General features: G+C 36.4%; 1 protein-coding gene across 1 annotated transcript in view; it reads right to left on the reverse strand.

Moving 5' to 3' along the window:
- Nucleotides 1–285: 285 nt before the first annotated feature.
- The window catches only part of IL18R1 (interleukin 18 receptor 1), a 28,397-nt gene continuing 10,189 nt past the window's right edge, over nt 286–18,493 (reverse strand). Inside the window, exons 5-10 of the mRNA XM_089681210.1 lie at nt 18,005–18,073; nt 16,344–16,497; nt 13,737–13,876; nt 9,676–9,837; nt 4,524–4,679; nt 286–2,445 (exon numbers count right to left, since the gene is read on the reverse strand). Coding sequence (XP_089537336.1) covers nt 2,072–2,445; nt 4,524–4,679; nt 9,676–9,837; nt 13,737–13,876; nt 16,344–16,497; nt 18,005–18,073 — 1,055 coding nt within the window. The 3' untranslated portion in view covers nt 286–2,071. The remainder of the gene's footprint in view (nt 2,446–4,523; nt 4,680–9,675; nt 9,838–13,736; nt 13,877–16,343; nt 16,498–18,004; nt 18,074–18,493) is intronic.

Genomic DNA, 18,493 nt, shown 5'->3' on the forward strand with positions numbered 1-18,493 from the left:
TGAAGATTGGCAAGCTTGCCGTGCATCCATATGATTTACTTGTTCTTCTGAGAGATACTGTATGTATATGTGTCCCCATTTCTCCTTTGGAATAGGTGATCAGAAATAAGGAGGACTGAAACATATGATTTTTAGAAGTTTTTTAATTTTTCATTAGCTTGCATTGATACCTCTGCTGCATGTTAAGCATAATTGACTGCTAAATACAGTAAGATACTGAAACAAATATTGAAGGTTTGTAAAATAAATACATTTTTATATACAACATTTAAAAATATGCATGCATTAAGAAAAAAAAAGGAAAGCACCTTTGATATACATCATATCATAATAAAAACTTCCATAAAAATCCTTAGTTCAAAGCTACGTTATTTGAATTGAACTTTTTCACAGTATACAGAAATATGTTTGGCAAGGAAGGTTGGAAAGTTGGAAAATAAGAACATGGCTCAATTAGGAAAAATTTAATAAACTAAATGATCAGCTCACATGTGTTTTCTGTATGCAAATATGTTAGGATTTATGTTGAGTCTGTTTTGCAACCAAAGCTACTGTTTAGCTGCCTCTTTTTGTTTTGCCACAGCTGTGAGTACTTGCTTAGGGATGAATTGCAACCTCAGAACTTTTGCAAGAATTAAAAGTGTTATGTTCTATGTTTGCTGTGAGTCAGACACTGTAAAGCCATGTACACACGATGAGAATATTGGACGAATGATCTTCCTTTTTTTTTTTTTTGCATGCTAGTCTCATATCCAAAATTAAGAGTTTACTAAAGTTACGAAAATAATTGTATGACAGAATAAAAATTTTGAAGTGATGTAATGTATTGCATTGTATTTTCGAATGAAAACTGTACTGATCATACGAAAATCTTATGTTCTGGTATCATACAGGAAAGATTTTTGTGCTTGTCCCTTCCAGACAAAAGTTGTGTACTAAGGATCAGATTATCGTACATTATTTGAAAGCGGTATTATTCGTACGATTTAATGATCATGTGTACTGGGCTTTACAGTGTGCAGTGCCAGTGTAATGCCTCCCTGGAGGCCCACTGTCACTGCACAGAGCCACCCATTTGGATAAGTGAGTAGATTTGGCTAGTTTGTGTAAGGCACCAAATGCATATAGTGTGAGATGCTGAAAAAGAATGGGAAATAGTTTGCTGGAGAATTAAAGTTAAAAGTTAATTTTCTGATCTACTAATCTCAACAATTTATATCCACAACATTGTTCCCTAGCTGACTATGATAACTATGTTTTCTTGCTGCCTGTCCCAAATTTAGGCAAGTTTAGTGACATTGTCACAGATGACACTTCCAGGTGTCACATAAAGAAGTCACCATTTTGTTTTGGGGCCCCGTGACCTGCAGTTACACCCCTAATATGGATCCTTACTCTTTGTGACTTGAGTCTTTTATATGCAATTGCTATATCCACCCTTCACAGAGGACAGCTGGTCTAACCAAAAGATGCCTTGTTATTTTATAAGCCAAGGCTCTGTGTGAGATAAGACTGCTTTGCTAAAATGTACGCTCAATAACAAAGAGATTTAAGCTGTGATTGGGCTTCTTCCTTCAGAGAAGTCATAGGGGTTATCTTCAAAGAACCGGTCACTGGAGGTCCTTAATATTTCTATCTACAATTTCAGTTCAAGTAAAAAAATGTTTTGAATGTTGCTACATCTAAAGCAGAATTTCATCTCATATGAACAGGTGAACATTTTTCTCTAAAGCGTAATGAAAGAATAGAGAAGGTACTGTGAGATTAAAGCTGTATTAGCATGTAGAGGAAAGGCCATGGGGGGCTCAATCTTTAAACCCAGGAAGAGAAACTTGGAGTCCAAAATACCAGTGGAGTACTGCATATGCTAGATTAGGCTACTGGGCAGCTTTGGGTGTTGAAGGACTATTGTTGTTAAAAAGTGAATGTAGGGGCATGTGGAGATCATGTGTAATGTCTTGCACCAAGGCCCATAATCTTTCGGCCTTATCTTTGACAGTCATGTGCAAACCTATTTTGTATGGTATGTCTCTTTAATTTTTTTTATTCATTCATTGATGTGTGGAAAAAATCAGATTTTATCTTTGTCTGTTCTTGAACCCTGTATTTTGTGTAGTCTATGAAATTCATTTTTTGACAATGCTGGCTTTGCTGGCATTAAATACTGGATTTTTTTCCAAAATCTAGAATTCAGAGGGCGAGACTTCTCTCCTTTCCATTTAACTCGGTTTCTTGTCTTGAGCAACTGCAAAGATTCTGGTATGAAACTTAGCTCATTTAGAGGTGTGAACTCAATCAAAATAACTTTAATATTCCTTTCCACCATTGCTTTATGCAAGCCACTTTCCAGCTCATACATGACTTTATCAGAAGTATAGTTTTTGCTGAAAACAATGATTAATCTCCTGCTCTTCTCCAGAAATGCATTCATGTCATCGACCATAGCTGTATTGGTGTTATAAAAAAAAAAAGTAAATGTCAAAAAGACGTAAATGCTCATCAGTAGCTTATGTATTTATAACTTTGTTCTAACGAAGCTGCTGAAAAGAACATTTTTTAAATTTTTATTCCAAATAGAGTGTGTTAAAATGCTCAAAATCCCTGCTACAGAAGTTTTTTTGCTATCTCTGTTCATTGAAAAGATTACCTTTCACTTTCTATCCTGCAGACAAAACTGGTCATCAAATGAATAAAATTGAAGTATATTCCCCTTCTTAGAGAGTTATGACATTGTGGTACGTGTCCCCATTGAAAGACTTGCCTTCCATTCTTAATTTGGTGACACCTCAAATTTCTGGATTTTCCCTCTTTTCTGTTCCAGTGACAGTGGTCACTAGGACAAATATAGAGGGTGAATATCCCCAGAAGGGACACAGATTGCAATACAAACAATCTGTCAGGAGTTCTAATTCTTCACCAATCAAAAACGGAAAAAAAACCATGTCTTCAGATAGGCATTAAATCCTTTACCCAGTTGCAGTCAGTAAAGATATTAACACGGCACTATAGCTCCAAACATCTAAGCTAGAAGGGTCTAGCACCCTTTTGGTTTGTTTTGTACATCTGCACCAGTGTCAATTCCTTATACATTTAATTCTTTTGATAGAAAAAAAATGTAACAATCAGTTACACTGTTACTTGGGACCTACTAATTATGCTTAGCTAAAAATTATCATCTTGGCAATTTCAAAGTCACTCAGCCCACTAATAGTCAATGATGCCAAACTCCTAAGTCCCCATATAGGAAACCAATCGAGGTGAAACATGGGTGCTCCCACTGATGGCTTGGTTTTGAAGGCCCGTGGTTTAGGGCAGTCATCCTTATCTTTACTGCACTACAGAAGGGCTTTCATGTTAACCAAAAGTGTCACTGAAATGTATACATGCTAACAATAGAGGCATTATATAAAAAGCAAATCTTCAAATCACCGGCAGAATGAAGGACCAAAAGAGACAGCACATCATGGCTTGTTCAGTTGGATACATCAAAATTCATTGCTCATGTTACTTGATTGTTGTGGAGGGAAGATTGTGATTATTTACTTATGCTGTTTGAAAGTTTATAAATAATCAAAACTTTTTTTTTCTTGGATAGGGTGGGACAGGGTTATTTTTTTGATGGTTATGTCCTTTGAGGAGAGTTCCCTTCACTTCACTTCATGTTTCAATGACTCAACAGAACGTAGGATGGGATCTCTAAAATGTGAGGGAATTTCTCTCAGGTGCCCCCCATAGAATGTTTACTCTTGCCTCCTATTCTGGTGACAATTGTAAAATGTAGAATGTCCCATCACTTTCTGTCCTAATTATTATGAATATCAGTACAAATAGAGACTGCAAGTCTATTCAGGTGGGACACAGACATCACTAAAATAATTACAGAGGTTCTAATAGTTTTGCAGTATTGGTTGCTGAAATAATACTTTACTCATTCTTTGGTTTCAGAGAAATAATACTGAATAGGAAAACACTTTTAGGAGTAGATTTGTGAATAGTAATTAGAATATCCACAAATGTTATTTTGAACATCTGGTAACAATATCCCATTCTACTCTTGGGGCCCAGAACCAGACTTGATTGATTAGAACATTATTTTGTTAGGCTGCTGGCTCCAATTTTATGCTATTGTAGCGAGGACTCTAGAGTGCCCTTTTACTATATTACATTAATACTTCTCAGGTTAGGAGGGGATTCCTCTGATGTCTGGGACTAGAGAGAAAGCATGAGGACTGTCTGTCTGTTCAAGTATGCAACAGATCATTTATAAAGCTAATTTCTGCCACTTTGATTGCCAGGCAAATCTGCCTCTGTTGAGTCCTATATTTCATCTGATACCTAAATGGTAAGTATATTTCATTACTGAATAGTAACAATAAAGGGTGCTGCCAAATGCAAATCGATCATCCATGTATTCATGGCAACTGCTACTCAGGCTAATCTATCAGAATCTGCACACAGGAAAAGGAAAGTATACTGAATTAAGAATGAGAATAAAAATTACAATCAGGAAAAATAGTTCTTACCTCCTCCTGGAGTAACATCTCTCTCAAAAATGCATAGTTTAAAACCAAAGCAATTTTCCAAAACTGGGGCAAGAATGTGTAATGCAAACTCTCTCTCTTCACCTTTGAGACTGGAATAACTTTCAAAAGAGATGTATGCATCATATTCTTTAGAATCTGTGAAAAGTACATAAATAAAGTTCAACACATTTTCAGATGTAGTGCTTACACTGAGAAATGTCAGTGTAATGGAAACATTTTTGTGTGTGCAACCCAGCAGATGTATAAATCAGACTCGTGAATCAGTGATTCCAGTTGACTCTTAAACTTTTTACTTCATAATTTATCTGCATGCGAAATGAAAGATACCCTTATAGATGTTTAAGGAAATATCTTGTACTAAAATCCCCCCACCCATTAATGCTGGAAGAAGTTGGTGTGTAAAATGAATGTGTTACACATGTGATGCCTATTATCTAGGACAGATATTTTTCAGGATGTTGGGAAACCTTTAAGCAGCCTGTTCAATCTTGTTCTTATTGAGAGAAGGTGATGAATGTAATGACAATATGGGGTTGATTTACTAAAACTGGAGAGTGCAAAATTTGGTGCAGCTCTGCACAGAAACCAATCAGCTTCCAGGATTTTTTGTCAAAACTTAATTGAACAAGCTGCAGTTAGAAGCTTATTGGCTACCATGTACAGTTACACCAGATTTCTGGCTCCTCAGTTTTAGTAAATCAAAGTAAAATAATCAGCGTCGAGTCCTGGTGTATTCTCTGCTGGTACAGATACATTGATGACGTGCTGATGCACAGAGTCTGTTGACAAGTTGCTGCAATTTATGAACATCTTGAATCAAAATAGGTATACTTTGAAATTAACTTTAACATACACCTAAGAGAAAATTTCCTTTTTGGATACCCAAATTATGGTTTAAGAAGATGGCTATTTGGGTACCATATTGTTCTGCAAACCAACGGTGGGAAATACCATACTGTATGCCCAAAATGCACATTCTATCCCTCTGATACGTAGTATCCCCTATAGCCAATATTTGCATCTAAGATGCAATTGTTCGAGAGACACAGCCTTTAAACCAGAGGCTGATGTTCTAAGATCACGATTATTACAGCGTGGTTACACTGGTACATATCTCAAGAAAGTTTACAATAGAGCAGTCACTAAAAGCAGATGTTAACTTCTTTTTGATAAATGCAGGAAAAAGGATAACAACTCAGTGAAATTAATCACTACATATTCCAATCAGCACAGTCAAATCAGAGACATTGTACGTAAATATTGGCACTTTTTTTTTTTTAGCATCCCATCCTAAAAAAAAACGTTTTAAGGAACACTCTTGAATTACTTACAAACGATCCAGATCTGTTAGGTACTAGTAGCCACTACATAAGACACAATTCCCAGAATAGGGAAGAGGCAGGATTATTTTGAGGTGGGTCATTCAATTTTTGCAAATGGATCCTAGAGGGCACCTCGTTCAGGCTGCGCAATGCAACCTACATGTGGTGAAACAACACAAATTGCTAAACCAAGGGTGTAATTTATATAATGTTATGCCGATGTGGAGAATTCTACATAGGAAAGACTATTAGATGTTCCTGGAAGAGGGTGAAAATTCATATTTATTATGGTCAAAATGGTCTGCTGAATACACTTGTGGGGGCCATGTTGGCCTCCAACACAAGTATGATACCTCTAACACAACGATCATACTCTATAAAATCAGTTGCAGCCTTAAGAAAGTCTGTGAAGATCCTAGGGGAGGTAATTTTGATAGACATGTCTTACAAAGACAAGCAAAATGGGTCTATGATTTTCAGGCCACCATTCCTCCTGCCTGAATGACATGTTCAGTTTTAAACCTTTCTTATAAAACAAAAATTGTCCCTGTGCTGTTACTTTTTTACTCCTTTACGATGGTGGCTTTGTTCAATTGTTAGTTATGCAATGACACTTATTCATTAGGTTATCACTATATATGATGCTACTTGGCAATTGTGCCTTGGTCTGTGTGTAGTTTGATTGCAGTTGTCTGGGCTCCCTTTGGTTTCATTACTGGCATTTGGTTTCCACTGACAACCTTTAGGCTGTGCATGGAGGGTGTAGGCATGCCCTTGTGTTCAGGGATACTGCCCCATTCCCTCCCATTGCTTGGTCCAATCTTACCCCTGGGGCATATGAACAGCCCTGCTCTGTTGTTATCGGGGTACTTTTCTGGTGCATGCCCAGTGGTAGTGCCCACGCAACTGGATAATGCCACCAATCGCTTCGCTGATGCAGTGCGTAGGCACATGTCCAGCGGTGGGAGCATTTAAAGGGCTGAGCAAGGGAGGCAGATGGTGGGGAAGCTTTCCTGGACGTGATTGTACAAGAGGCTGGTGGTCTTTTTGAAGGTAAGCGAAGACAGGCATGTGTTGTGGATCTCCGGGAATGGCTGGGATTGTGTCTACAGACCGGGTCATTCTGGATCTTTATGTTGTGACTGCCCATTATGTCTTGCAGTATGATAGGGAAAGTCTGAAGTGGCTGCACATCATTCCCCCTCATATTTCTTTCCTTTATTCTGGGGACCTCACATATACTATCTAGGTATGTCTGTATTCTATTGTATACTTTTAAGTGTAGCTCTAAGTGCTCTGGCATTCAAAACAACTAAATACGGGATATATTTATTTATAATCTATGTCATCTTTGATCTAGATGGTCACATATTTATTATGTTGATCTGTATGTCTGCCACTTATAAGGCATTGATATTTGGATTTCCTCTCTACTTACAAGTTCTAGGTTTCTTTTTTTGGTAGCGACACATGTTTGGCCGTCTGGCATGTTAGATGTGACTCAATGTTTTTTTTTTCTTAAAATACTGTCATGTTATCAGGACAAGTCTTCTTCTGCCGTCTGTCTCCTGTCTGGCTTCCTTTTCAGCTCCAGTGCCCACCCCAGGGAAGCCACCATGTTATCTAAACACATGAACAAGGTGCTTTGCCTTTATATGGCATACAATTTATAAGTGTTGATTTGCATTTTGTATTATATCTATGTACTATATCTTTTTGACTCTTTTGTATACCCAGTGATCACTGCTGAATTCTCATGCGTCCCAAGGAAGCAAAATAAGAGAAAAGCATTGACTCATGAGGACTCATGACCACGTTACACAACTACATACTTGACAATATCTGTTTTAAGTGTAATCGCTCGTCACAGTGGTATTAGTGAGTCAGCAGTCAACAGTTCAATATGGCTTCAGCCTAATGTACATTTATTTTAACTTGGATGCAATAAAGTATAATTTTTTGAATTAGGTGTGTTCCCATTCAATGCCAATAAAGTCCATCCTTTTCCTTCTTTTTCCTATGGGTAGACTTTAGATTGTTGTCGCTTCTTTGTTCAGATCAATCTCATGAACCATAATGCCTACGTATATATAACACTAATGTAGCAGCAAAGCCAGCAGAGTGAAACAATTGGAGTGTTTCTTATTATCCTCAAGAAAGTATGCTTTAACACCATGAACTTTTAATTTTTCTAGTAAAGAGAACTTTTCTCACTGACCACAAAAGGTAAGGGGTATATGCTTTACTTTTCCCAAATGTATCTCCAGTGCAAGAAGACATGTCTCCACTAACCATCAATATTTAAGGTGCCATACACTGAACACAAGTGTAAAGGGACTCTTCTCCAAGGACCATCAATGTAGGAGCACACTTTTCAATTGACAACCAGTATAAGGAAGCACTGAACTGACCACTAATTTAAGGGGACACATTTCCACTGACCACAAACATATGCAGTCACATCTCCACTGAATGTCATTGTAGGGAGCCATTAAAATTTTCACTTTCTTTGCTTCTTTTATGTGCACTATTATTAATCATTTCAAGATTATTACTATTTTTTTTAAATGAATAAGGTGTAAAAATGATCTGCTTCAGGTGTAATATGCAACAGGAATGCCACTGTCAGTGAGTAAAAAAAAAATGTGGTCTTGTGCCAAGATCCACCAGGTTTACACCTACCCATGAGTTGTGAAAGAGAGAATGGGCATAGCTGCACCACTGGGCATGATTTATATCATATCACTGTGATGTTTCTGTACAATAAACCAATCTCAATTTACTGAAATCTTTAAATTATTAAACGGGCTTCTTCAGGGTACAAAAAAAAGGTAAGAAATGCTCCACTGTCGCACTTCAAATGTAACATTTTGTGCCTCCACCCTTTCCATTTGGCTTTTGACTTCATTAAACTGTTTAGAGAGGCTATATATGTATGATTTTTAAATTATATTAAGTTACCCATTTCTATATGTAGTGAAATTTTGCTCTGCCAAAGAATACCTGATCATGTGCAAGGAAAATAAAAAAAGCATTTCTGCTTGCATCTGTTTGGATGAAGGAAGTCAGCTGCACTTCAGCTCATTCACTATGCTCTCAGGATAATTCCATTGCAAAGTTCAACTTTCTTTGCAAGGTGAGTAGTCTGTTTACTTTTAACAAATCACCTTTCTGTGCACTGAACTGGGATTTTAAACCGTTTTATCTACCTTTCCTGTTCTTGTTTTCCTGTGAACAACAAAAAAAGTCCCCTCTATGTAATGGAGATAAGGTGATGGGTGGGTGCTTGTAGTCCAAATCAGGAAAGCAGCCCAGAGTGACAAATTGCTCCTTAATAGATACAGTAGAGGCCTAGTTCTCACCATACATGCAAAAAAACTGATGGAAAGTGACACGCAGATTTCACTTGCAGAGACATCAGTTTTGATGCATGCTTGAATGAGTTTTATACACCTTGCAGAATCCTGTGCAGAAAAATTCTACACATGATATCAGTGTTGTGGTGTGAACAGGGCACACAGAGAACAATTGATTTTGTTGCGCCCTCGCAGAATGCATGCATAAAAACTGACGTCTCTGCACCATGGTGTGAACGAGCCCTAAGTGAGCATTGTCACCCTAAGGGCAGGAAATGTATTACTGGAAAGATCACCAGGTAAAAACAGAAAAAATAAATTAATTCAAGTACCACATCTAGGGACTGATAAGCTGCAAAAAATTACATTTATGTTTTTGGGTTAAGATATACTTTACTATTTTGTTTGCCTCAATAAAGTTTCAAGTGTGAAGTTGAGGACTGTAACACTTACCTCCAGTTGTCTCATCTAGTCCTGTGATGTTTCTGTACAATAACACAATCTCAATTCTAAAGAAGATGCACAGAACAAACAAAAGTATACTAGCAAGTGAACAGGTCACAGCTGCAATAATTGAAGTCGCAAAAACACTTTTAGGGATATCTGGACCTTTGTCTGTTGAAGTAAAACAAAAATGAATTAGTATTTAAGTCTTATCTCTACAGTATACAAAGCATGCAAGTCTTTCATATTGTACAGTATGCAAGTGTAATAAAACACTGTAAATATAATCAAACAGCAGTGTGACAAGTTTGGATTTGGAGCTAATACTTCCAACACTAATACCAATACTTCCAGACCAGTAAGCATACAGTGTGAGTGAACTTGTAAAAAGCAGCAATATACACACTGTGCACACCAAACCTGAAACATTGCATGTTGATTTATTTTCCTTCATAAGAAACGTATTAATACTATTATATCAGCTATTTACCAAGAAAAAAACACAGTCTATAAACAATATCACATTTTTTATTTATTACAGGTACTTATATAGTGCTGTCAATTTACACAACGCTTTACATTTATATTGTACATTGATATCAGTCCCTGCTCTCAAGGAGCTTACAATCTAAGGTCCCTACCTCACATTCATACATATACATACAAGGACCAATTTAGACAGGATCCAATTAATCTAATAGCATCATATGACATTAGATTAGAAGCTGAAAAGTTGTCAAAACTTAAAGTTGTCTTTAGAATACTGTTTCAATAATCAGAAGCACCCCACGTCAGATATGCATTGGCTTAAAAACGCACTACAGAAAAAGCTCATTCTAATAAAGCCAATATTATTTTTATACTATTTTGTTATATTGTGTTATATCTGTTTGATAAGTGTAACAACTACTGTATTTGTGGATTTTGCTAGAAATTGTGTGAGATGATAATTTCCTATGCTGTTTGCCAGTTCACAAGAAGGGGTAATGGAGATGAGGAGGGGGAGATGATAAAAAGAGTTCTGTGTTCTTTTTAACCCATCAAAAATGAAGTAGGCAGGGTTGACAACATGTGCTTAGGAAGTCATAGCTGTGTTGTCAAAGATAAAGTTAGGTTGTAATATTGGAACTCAGGATCACCACCAGCCACGTGTAAAAGTGAATCTTTATTAATCTTGCACAAAATGTAAAAAAAACAACTTACTTTAGAAATAAATAAAGCAAGCAGTCCATATTCTTGGAAACAGAAATCAAATGCTTGGCTTACCGCCCAACAACTGGCCCCCTAATACACTCTAAAAAATAACTCAAGCGACCTGTTACCACCACTTAATTAAATGTGTATTTCCAAGATAAAAATCCTAATTTATTGGTTTAAATAAACTTTTTCATTTAAAAACCTACTTTCATGAGTTGTGTTGAAATGATAATGTTGGAAATTACATCAACTTATTATTGTGTGCCATGTACAGTTACATTTCTGCATTCATTGTTGTACAATGAAATTTAAGTTAAGGTACCTTAATAAATTTGACTTGGTAACTTAATTTTGCTCTACATTGAGAGCTGCATTGCAAGTCTCCACCCCGATTCACTTAACACAAATCAAGTCTCAGTTGTTTCAAAAACTGTTCCTTGAACTTGATGGACTGAAAGCCAGTGCTAAAGTAATGGGTCTCAAGTACAGTATTCTCTGAAGAACGTATGTGTTCCATAGCACAGTCATACTCAGATGACATTTTTCACTTTTATTTCAGTTCACAAAATGGTTGTCGCAGGGTAATGCGGAAAGAATATAGCAAATTGTAAGAAAGCTCACAAAATATCAACTTTCAATATCCTCCAATAGCTTCACTATATTGCCACAATTTGTTGCACAATATAGCAAAGGTCTTGTAGAGAAACAGTTTCTGCACCAGACAGACAATATTAAAAAAATCTTAATGCAAAGTGCTTACTCATTCATCAGTACAACTTTAAGGATTTGATTTTGGTGTGCAAAAAATGTCAATTGTTTAACAATTGGATTGTTGGGCCTTGGTTCACACAATGAAGTGCATGTGAATCACAAAGGAACTGCAACACATTCCTGTGCAATTCACATGTGGTTTAGTGTAATGCAATTTGAGCCCATTCATTTTGAATGAGCTCAAATCACACCACATCGCACCAAAGACATGCATGCACCAATTTTTGAACCACAGTGCAACCAGATTGCATGTTTTGTTTTGTACCATGCAATCTGGTGCCGGCAAATGCACTGTGTTTGCAACACTGACGTCCACTGCAAACTGCAAGGGTAGTGCGATTTGAATGCGGTGCGCGAAATGCACACAGATTGCGGGGTTTCTGCAACACATTCTAGTGTAAGCCTAAACTGATTAATTCATTTTTGAAAGCTAGTGTAAAAAAAACAAAGCTAAAAACTAATACAGAAAATCAATTTGGATCAACTTGATTTGTAACTGCTTTTTAACTTTAAAAAACTTGCTCATAATTGTAGCAATTAAGTACACGTGACTTGAAGGTTTCTTATAAAAACTGGAAAAACTATTTGAATTAACTTAATATGTTTAAGTACTCAACTTAAAAACATGTGTTTATAATGCAAGTAATTAAGTTGGCGGTACATAAAAATGCATTAATTTCTATCAGAAAAGCTAATTACCTCAATGCAATGTAGTTTGTTGCTTCAACTTAATTTCACCAGACATTGTCATAACTTAAAAAGCTTGATGCAAACTGTTGCTTTAATTTATTTTGTTGAGCCAAAACATTATTTTTTAGAGTGTAGGGTTACATCCCCGCCTGCCTCAGGTGTTCCCAAAGAGGGGGTTTCCAGTCGTTATGCAGATTCTCAGCCATCAGTAGTCCAGCATTCTAACTCTCCCATTATGTACTGCTGTACACCCCACAGACATCTGCTCTCAGCTTCCTGTTTCTCTTTTTCAGGCTTCTCCTGCAGATGGCTTAACCCCCTTAGGACCAAAGCCCCTGGGTAGGTTCTTTCCCACCCAAAGGTTTCTCAGAACCTCTGAATTCTGGGTCCCAGACAAAGACATACCAGTTCTGAGAGTACTGTACATCAGTCCTTTGCAAACAGACTACCCTGGAACCCTCACCCTGCATGGGTACTCCAACTGTACACAGTTTATTCCCTTAAAGGAACCACAACCCAAACAGATGTACTTTTGGCACGGTTAAAGGGATAAAACATGGGGACATGAGCATGTTTTTTTTTTTTCTTGACACACACTTTAAGATGTCAAGTTATGTTTAAAGAGTAACTCCACTTATGTTGAGAAAAAAAAAACCTTCCCCTCTGGGTGCTCACTGTACATTGCAGGAATTTTAACAAAGTTTGCAGATTCCTACCTTTTGTTATTGTGAAGAAATAGCTGTTTGTCAGTGTCCATGTGCTGAGTGAATCTGTATGGGAGGGATTTCTTAACTATCAATCAGCTGCTGTAACTGCTGAGCACTAATAAGGAAATTGGCAAGGTCTGCATCCCTTTAGACATTATTTTCCTTTGGGAGTATCTCACCAAAAATTACATCCGACTTGTATCTTAGTGCACACTTCTGGGAAAATCTGAAAGCTAATCACTCAAGCTGGAAATGACCTTTATGAGGGCTGTTCTGTACACCATCTGTGTACAGAAGTCTTCCAGGTAGTCATATTACATTGCATTCTACTGAAGATTACAGAGCTGCAGATTGAAAAGGAAAGATCATTTTCAATAACATTCAATTAAAATATGAATTGTGTCGCAATTGTATTGCGTTATATTATTTTTTTTAGTGGAGTTTCCCTTTAATGAACATGATTTCTCACAGAAAGTTGGTTCAATACACCAAGTCATTTTTTAAAGAGGAGTCAACAGTATGATTACAAAAAAAAACAAAAAAAACAGAATGAGTACAGGACTTAGATTGTCAGAAAAAAAAACAACAGTTTAGTATATTAGTTCAAATGTTTTCTAAAAATGTAATATATTATTCCAGCAGCCCCTATAGATAGCTCACAGCATTGGTAGCAGAGTTTGATGTAGCCATATTCTAGTATCTTACCTTTCAGTTTGAAAATGTATGTCTTTTTGTCTGGATGTTGTAAACCACTTAGTCTGCATTCATATGGATATTTAATATCATCCTCATTTATACTTGGTATTATCAATTCAATAAATGCAATTCCTTCTTTGTTGCTGTGGCTTAAAACATTAAACATGACATGTTTAATTCTTAAAGATAGGCAAGCTAGGCAATTGGTTTGATTCACATTTATACAAAAAACAATTCTGTAATATTAGCAATTTCTAAGAAACAATTAAGGAAAGCGTATACATAGTTATAGTACAAATGTATGTAATCAAAACTCCTAGCCCTCTCTCTAGCCCCCAAAATAAGTTGAAACAGTCCACCAAGGTATTAACTCATCTCCTCTGATAGTGGCAGCCTCCTGCATTTTATATATCCCAGCTAGCAAACTCTTTTGGGTGTCTGTTGTCACCAGGCACAAGACAACACAGACAATTATACTAACCTGACAGAGGTTCTAGCCTTTTTCCATTTTAGTAAAAAAAAATAAAATGTTTGATTTATGCAATTAGTGAGTCCCTAGACACTGCTTTTCATAATCATCTCTGGACACTTTTTCCTCATCATGCACCCCTTAATACCATCAGACACCTTGCCTCTTAATACATTTAACCGCAGATAATTCTTTGCCCCTCAGTGTATACAAAAAAAAAATGTTTTTGTCCTCTACATACATTATATGCCTTCTATGTATGTGCCACTACTGTTCCCCTATAAATGCACCCTCAGACAGTTACTTTGCCCCCATATGTGCTCGGACCCTTACTGTTCTTGGAAATTGTATTCGACTCCAGGCACTATTGTCTGCCTTTTTTATGGATTTTAAGCTCTCACAATCAGGGCTCTCCTAAAGCTAGGTATGAGTTTTTACTGGTCTGAACGAAAAAAAAAATAATTGAGAGGTCATACTGTAGTGGATTGTGATAGACAGTCCATGTTTTATTAGATGATCAGTAAAATGACAATTTTATAGTCTTGCTACTTTCTGCTTCTTGCTCTTTAAAAATTCCTTACTCTCTTAAGTAAACAATCAGATATAGGTTGACAGAACAATGATGATAATTAAGATGGCGCCTTCATCCGGAGTCTCACCCTAGGTGACTCATTAGGAGAAAAGTATCTTTTAATGTAAACAAGCCCCATAAAAGGGAATGAGTCTTTTTGGGGAAAATGATTGGAAGATATCAACACGGATGGAAGAACACGCAGAAACCCAGTGGACTTTTCACCCAATCAATGTATATGCTTTGCCTGCATCATAAGCCCTATAAATGATACTAAGCAATGTTAGTTTGGTGATCTTTTCAGATGAGCAATAGTGTTCTGACTGCTCCCCAGCTAGAAGACACTGATCAGTGCTCACAGCCATTGGTTGCCAGCACTGATTTGATGCTGGGGTTCCAGCATGCGCGTTCGACAGAAGCCGGAGGTTAGACTGGCTTCTGTCTGACAGGTTGCTGTACCTGTTTGCAGGTTCTTTTGAACTAGCTGAAACTGGCCAATATTTGGCCTGTGTCTACCAACCTTAACATTCTTGTGTTGTTTTGTATTGCAACTGTACTATCTTCCTTTATATTTACGTGCCGTGTGAACTGTTGGCACTATATAAATCCTGTACAATAATAGCAATAGTAATATGCAAACCAGGCACTTGTTACCTTCACATGTTCTCCCACACACTTAATATACCTCTCTTATGTACATATTATTAACTTGAAGGACAAGCTTTATCTGTCAACTAAGCAGTGACAAATGATGACATGATTCAGCAACATTAACAAGTTGTTTTCTACAAATCTGGCAGCTCAACTTACACAGTGGCTGCATAGCAAGACTCTTCTTCCGAGTACAGTTCCTTATATTGTTTGACATGTGAAGTACGAAATTGGAGCAATGGTGCCCAGTAAAACAGGCTTGGGTTATATAACCAGGATTCTCTCATGGAATTCTGTACATTAGGGGGCAATATTTATTTGAAAAAATAATATTTCCTTCTATAAGGAATACATTATATTTTCATTTTTTTACGTAAATATGTAACAGAGATTACCTTGATATAAATAATATGAATATGTGACAATGTTTCTATGTATACATTTCAAATATATGAGTACACAGAGAAAACCATATTTGCTCAATAAATATGTAGACTACTCTCTTCTTTGAAATTGTAATTTCACGGAGTTACTTATTTTATATAAATTCACAAATTCCACAAGACTATGAGTTGGCCAACTTACTGAAAATAATGTATTTCCTGTTTGGTCACTATCTTATCTCAAACATAAAACAGGGTTGTTGCACAGACACACTGAGAGCTCTCTCTAGTTGGCCAATCTACAAAGCTATTTTTTACAATAGCACAAAAAGTGCTATATAAGCATATACAAAAATAGTGAAAAAAAATGTAAAAAACTGTAAATACAAAAATCTATTTAAAAATAATTTAAAAAGAACACTGCAATAATACTACTAATAATAAAGTCCCAATTGTTTTATAGTATTTTACATAGAAAATCTGATTACACTACATATAGCTTGCTAATATGTACCATACCCTGGACAGTAAAAATTACTTACTTGTATGGTATCATGCACGGTTTGGTTATGAAAGATTCACAGTAATTAATTAAATCATCCAAATTATCACCTTTAGACTTATTGTGAACCCAGTAGATCTCAAAAATTTGTGTATTGCCTACCGAAGCCTCACATTTTACAGTCACATTTTCTCCTATGAATTAATTTAAAAAAGAGTTAAAATATTGTACCTTTCTACTAGGAAAAATGAAATCAAGAAAGAATACACAAATAAACCAATTGAATATTCAGTGCAAATGGGTTTTGAATTTTGCATTCTCAAAACCTACAGAAAGATCTGATTTGCAATCCTTTAGGTAAGTCTTCCTAGGCTTCAATGTGCTGCCAGTAGAACTGCAGCTGGCAAAATCGGGATGTTTCGATACTTGTACTTCCTGACTATTAGACAAGGTCCCAATTAGACATTTGCTTGCAATTTTGCTAATGTCTAAATACTTTTGAATGCACTTTTGCATGTTAATGTGTTTTGCATGGTTTTACTTTACAACAAAGGAAAATCATTTCTTATTTTCGTTGTATAGGTTCATAAAAACTGTCTCTAATTATGAATAAAATAAGTGTTAATCTTAATACTAAAAAAAAACATTAGTTACAGCAATCCTTTTCTTTGGCAGAGTTTAGAGAAACTGGTGCACTGATTCTTAACTCACCGATACATAGTCAATGAACAAAAACTCTGGTCTGCCCCCACGAGTACCAGTTGTTTCCCAGTTCAGCGCTACCATCTTGCCTCTCACACAGCAAAGAGAAGGTGAAGCTAGGCTACCAACCACAGTCTATACATCGAAGATACCTTTGCAGTACCTGTCACTGATTTCTGAAGGGCAGTTGCTATAAACAGCAGCCAGGGAGAGTGGCTAGAGTTGTAATTGAGCGTGTATCTGTTGACTTTTCACATCAAAATTGTCAGATCAGCAACAATGCTGTTTATTCTGCTTAGGCTGCACATTTTGTAAAAGGAGAAGTGAATTGTTGTAATGTCCATTTTTAATAACACTCATTACTGTTCCTTAGTTGTAGGAATTACAGACTAACATTAAATGCAACACTGCTGTAAATTATATACTGTACAATGAATCTAAACTTTCCTTTTGCTTTGAATTCTTACTACCTAATTACATAGATTTTTAAGAGGCACCACCTTCAGCAGCATACTTAAATGCTAAAACCATATTAGTAGGGGTTTATTGTACAGACCCTGATAATAATCTTTAACATACATGATGGTCCTGTTTAAAAAAACTTTACGTGTATTTATACATGATGAAACAAAACACAATAATATTGAGAGGCCGCTTCAGAATGCCTTGCAATGCACTTCAAGGTGCCTAAATTGCTACTTGAAGCCTTATGAATAAGGGCCAACATATTTTGTTTTCACAGGGCTCTTAGTGCCCATTATATTAAAACTGCCATGTTATGAAGGATGCCAGTTGCCTTGATGTTATGATGACCCCTGGGTGCACATTAAATTCAGAAGTTATTTTCTGCATACTCATTTGGTATCCATGACTTAGTTTCTCATTAGAAGTTTTCTTTAAAATTAGACACAATTTAACACTGGTTGTTCTTGCTAAATAATTACTATTAATTTTGCAATTGTAAACAAGATGTATAATAATAATTAGGAGTCTACCTACCCATTTCTACCTCTGTGATAATAGTGCTTCCCAAGCCAGTTATCCTAGGTCTTACATGTTCGTGTACATCTAAAAGTATAAAAAATAAAACAATCAATTACATGATAATTACTATAAATAATATCAGAACTGTATTTATATCCCCTGACAAACGCAATATACAAATAATTACAGTGGTACCAACATAGAGAAGACATGACTGTTTGAAAAAAAACAGCAATATCTGCAAGTAAAAGCAGTACATACTGTATTACACATTGTTACACAAACAATTAACTCCTTGATTGCCCCTAGATTGACCTAAATGCCCCTAGATTGACCCTTTCCAGAAGTGTCATTAAGACAGTAACAGTGTACAGTACCAGCACTGATCACTTTATTGATGTCAGTGTCAGTTAGCGTACCTCCCAGACATGCTCAGCTAGTGCCAGATGGGCTACCACACTATCATAGTCCCACTATAAGTCGCTGATAACTGCCATTACCAGT

This window comes from Staurois parvus, unplaced genomic scaffold (assembly GCF_062004578.1).
Source record: "Staurois parvus isolate SC_StPar_1 unplaced genomic scaffold, SC_StPar_1.0 ptg000262l, whole genome shotgun sequence".
In the NCBI taxonomy this organism is placed as follows: domain Eukaryota; kingdom Metazoa; phylum Chordata; class Amphibia; order Anura; family Ranidae; genus Staurois; species Staurois parvus.